At 45.4% G+C, this 2,830-nt stretch overlaps 1 protein-coding gene across 1 annotated transcript; it reads right to left on the reverse strand.

Moving 5' to 3' along the window:
- Positions 1-1,937: 1,937 nt before the first annotated feature.
- Positions 1,938-2,567, reverse strand: LOC143566708 (uncharacterized). Its single transcript, XM_077053333.1, has one exon. It carries the CDS (start codon positions 2,565-2,567, stop codon positions 1,938-1,940), a length of 630 nt encoding a protein of 209 aa, XP_076909448.1.
- Positions 2,568-2,830: the final 263 nt, after the last annotated feature.

A 2,830-nucleotide genomic window follows, 5' to 3' on the forward strand; every position in this document is an offset into this window, starting at 1 on the left:
ATACTTCATAATCATCCAAGGCTTTCCATCAGCTCTCAAACCTCTATCCTTGTCTTCAACAAGTTTTCCCTTTTGTGGCTTCAACAGCTCAAACTTCTTCTCTTTTATACTCTCTTTCCATACAATTTTCCCAATGACTCTAGCCATATTATCATCACTTCGATTGATTAACCCCAATCTGGCTAAGTCTTTCACTTCACATTCCGGCAGTGTATTCAACGATCTTAACATTCTTTTAAAATACTGAACACCGTCATACCTTTTAATCACGAAGAGCCTCAACTGCTCATCATAGATCCAGCATATAATCCCTTTCTTCGCTTCAGCATAGCCTTTAATGTTGTAACTCTTCTTAAACATTGTAGGGACAGCCGGTTTCTTCGTTTTGACAAACCACTGAGCATAGCCTTCCTTCCATCTAGGCTGCTCTTCCCATTCAGACTCATCGCTTCCAATCTGTTCACTCAAACCTGCTTTCTCAACATCTGGTATCTCATGCTCCACATTCTCTTCTACTATCTCTCCCTCTTCTATCTCTGTATCAATCACAATATCTTCTCCAATCTTCTCTATCACATCACTTGGTAGTACATCATCATCACCAACCAAAACATCATCCATCTCCTCTACGTCCACTACCACCACATCATCACCACCAGCTGCAGTTGTCGACTCCCCCTGAGTTGTGGAAGTTCCAAGAGCTTGATCAGTTCTTGGTAGCTCACCACCTGCATCTTTCGACGCATTGGGATCATCGTCTCTATCATTCCTTCTCTTGGTCCTCAACTCATCGCCTTTACAGCTCGTCTCCCCCTGAGATGCCAAGAACTCCTTCAGAGCATCTATGATCTTTCCATGTTCTACCAGCAGGGACGACTGCATCTGATTCTCTACAACTAGGAGTTGAATAGCCTGGGTCTGGATAAGATTCACCCTTGATTGTTCTGCCACGACCCGTTCAAGTGCTGCTATTCATTCTGAGTCTGAGAGGGTTGCATCGAAATCGAACTTCATATGTGAAATGTCTTGAGTGTACTGAGGAGGGATTTCCGATGTCACCGGGACCTCAGAAGTAGAAATAGACGTAACCGCAGGTGGTATCGTCACCGATAGCCCTGCAGTGGCCACAACAGTCGACTCAATAAAGCGTGCCACGACCTCCGATGGAGTAACAGTCGGAGGCGGCAACGAAACGATCACGGGAGCCGAAAGTTGGAAAGTAGTGGGTGGAAGGCCAAATGTAGATGAGGTAGCCACCACGGGAACACCCGTAGCGCTTGGCCTTGTAACCTGTAGGGATGAGGGAACCATTGTCATACCGGATAGTGCTGGTGGAGTGAAACGTACCACCCTAGAGCTTTCACCGGCTCCTGATCCTGCACCTATCCGTTCCCTTCTTGACCTTCTTATCAACTGTTGTACCTCTTCCTCAAAGTCTGACTCGTCATCATCATCTGTTCTCTTTCTTTTCATATGTAGTTTTCTCGGGTCACCATAATCCTTCTCACCTCTGCCACTTCATCATCAGAATCTGAGCAAGCCACAAACGACATCATGAGAAATTCATAACACATGAGAAATTCATACGATCCATACCTTGTGATGCAAGTTGCTGGTGCATTTGTAAGGCCAAACGACATCATGAGAAATTCATACGATCCATACCTTGTGATGCAAGTTGTCTTGGCCTCGTCCCCTTCAGCAATTCTTACTTGATAGAAGCCCGACCACAAATCCAGCTTCGAGAAGTACTTAGCATTGCCAAGTTGATCGAACAAATCAGCAATTAGCGGTATAGGGTACTTGTTTTTCACTGTTATTTTATTGAGCGCCTTGTAGTCAATACACATGCGCAGCGATCCATCCTTCTTCTTTTGGAACAGAACCAGGACACCATATGGGGCTTTGGAGGGACATATGTACCCAGCATCCAACAACTACTTAAGTTTTTTTTGTAACTCCTCCAACTCAGGCGGTGGCATGTGATAGGGAGCCTTGGACGGGGGCTTAGAACCTGGTTCTAGCTCGATCTCATGATGGACTTCCCTTCGTGGAGGAAGCCTCATGGGAAACTCAACGAGCATCACGTCCTTGAACTCCTCCAGAACTTCTTTGATCGCGGTTGGCACTGCAACTGGCTTGTCTCCTTGATACTCCACTTTTGCTACAGCTAAGTAGCATAGCTCTGTCTTTTGGCTTCCTTTTCTAAATTGTATGGTTGAAATGGTCTTTGGCCCTTCCTTCGACCCACGCTCCGTGTTCACCATACAAGTCTTCCCCTCACAAGGAATGCAAATAGAGTTGGCGGATGGCAAGAGAATGGCTCGTACTTGATCAAAGAACTCAATGCCAAGCACCACCTTGAAGTCATCCATTTCAATGATGGTGAAGTTAATTTGACCAGCCCAATCTCCAATATGGACATGAACGTTCTTGGCTTCCCCACGTATTTGCTTATCATTACTGTTAACGGTCTTGATGGCACCATTCCCTTTAACAATGTTAACACCAAGTCGCTTAGCCTCTTCAACAGCCATGAAATTATGAGTAGCACCCATGTCAACCATGGCACGGACCTCATTTCCCCTTATTTTCGTGCGAACAAACTGTAGCCCGTTGTTCGACGTTGATCGGCATTCAACTTGTGCCTTGATCGTATTAAGTACTTGAATCGACCCAATGCAAGCATATTATCCTCCTTACAACATTCTTCATGAGCGATCATGGCATGTAGGTTGGTCCTCTTTGGACATTCCCTAGCTTGGTGTCCAAGCCCATCACAAATAAAGCAAAGGTCATCTCTCTTTATGGGCCTTTTATCATGGGACTT

This window comes from Bidens hawaiensis, unplaced genomic scaffold (assembly GCF_021521415.1).
Source record: "Bidens hawaiensis isolate Kalapana, Puna unplaced genomic scaffold, B.hawaiensis_p1.1 tig00023039_1, whole genome shotgun sequence".
In the NCBI taxonomy this organism is placed as follows: Eukaryota; Viridiplantae; Streptophyta; class Magnoliopsida; order Asterales; family Asteraceae; genus Bidens; species Bidens hawaiensis.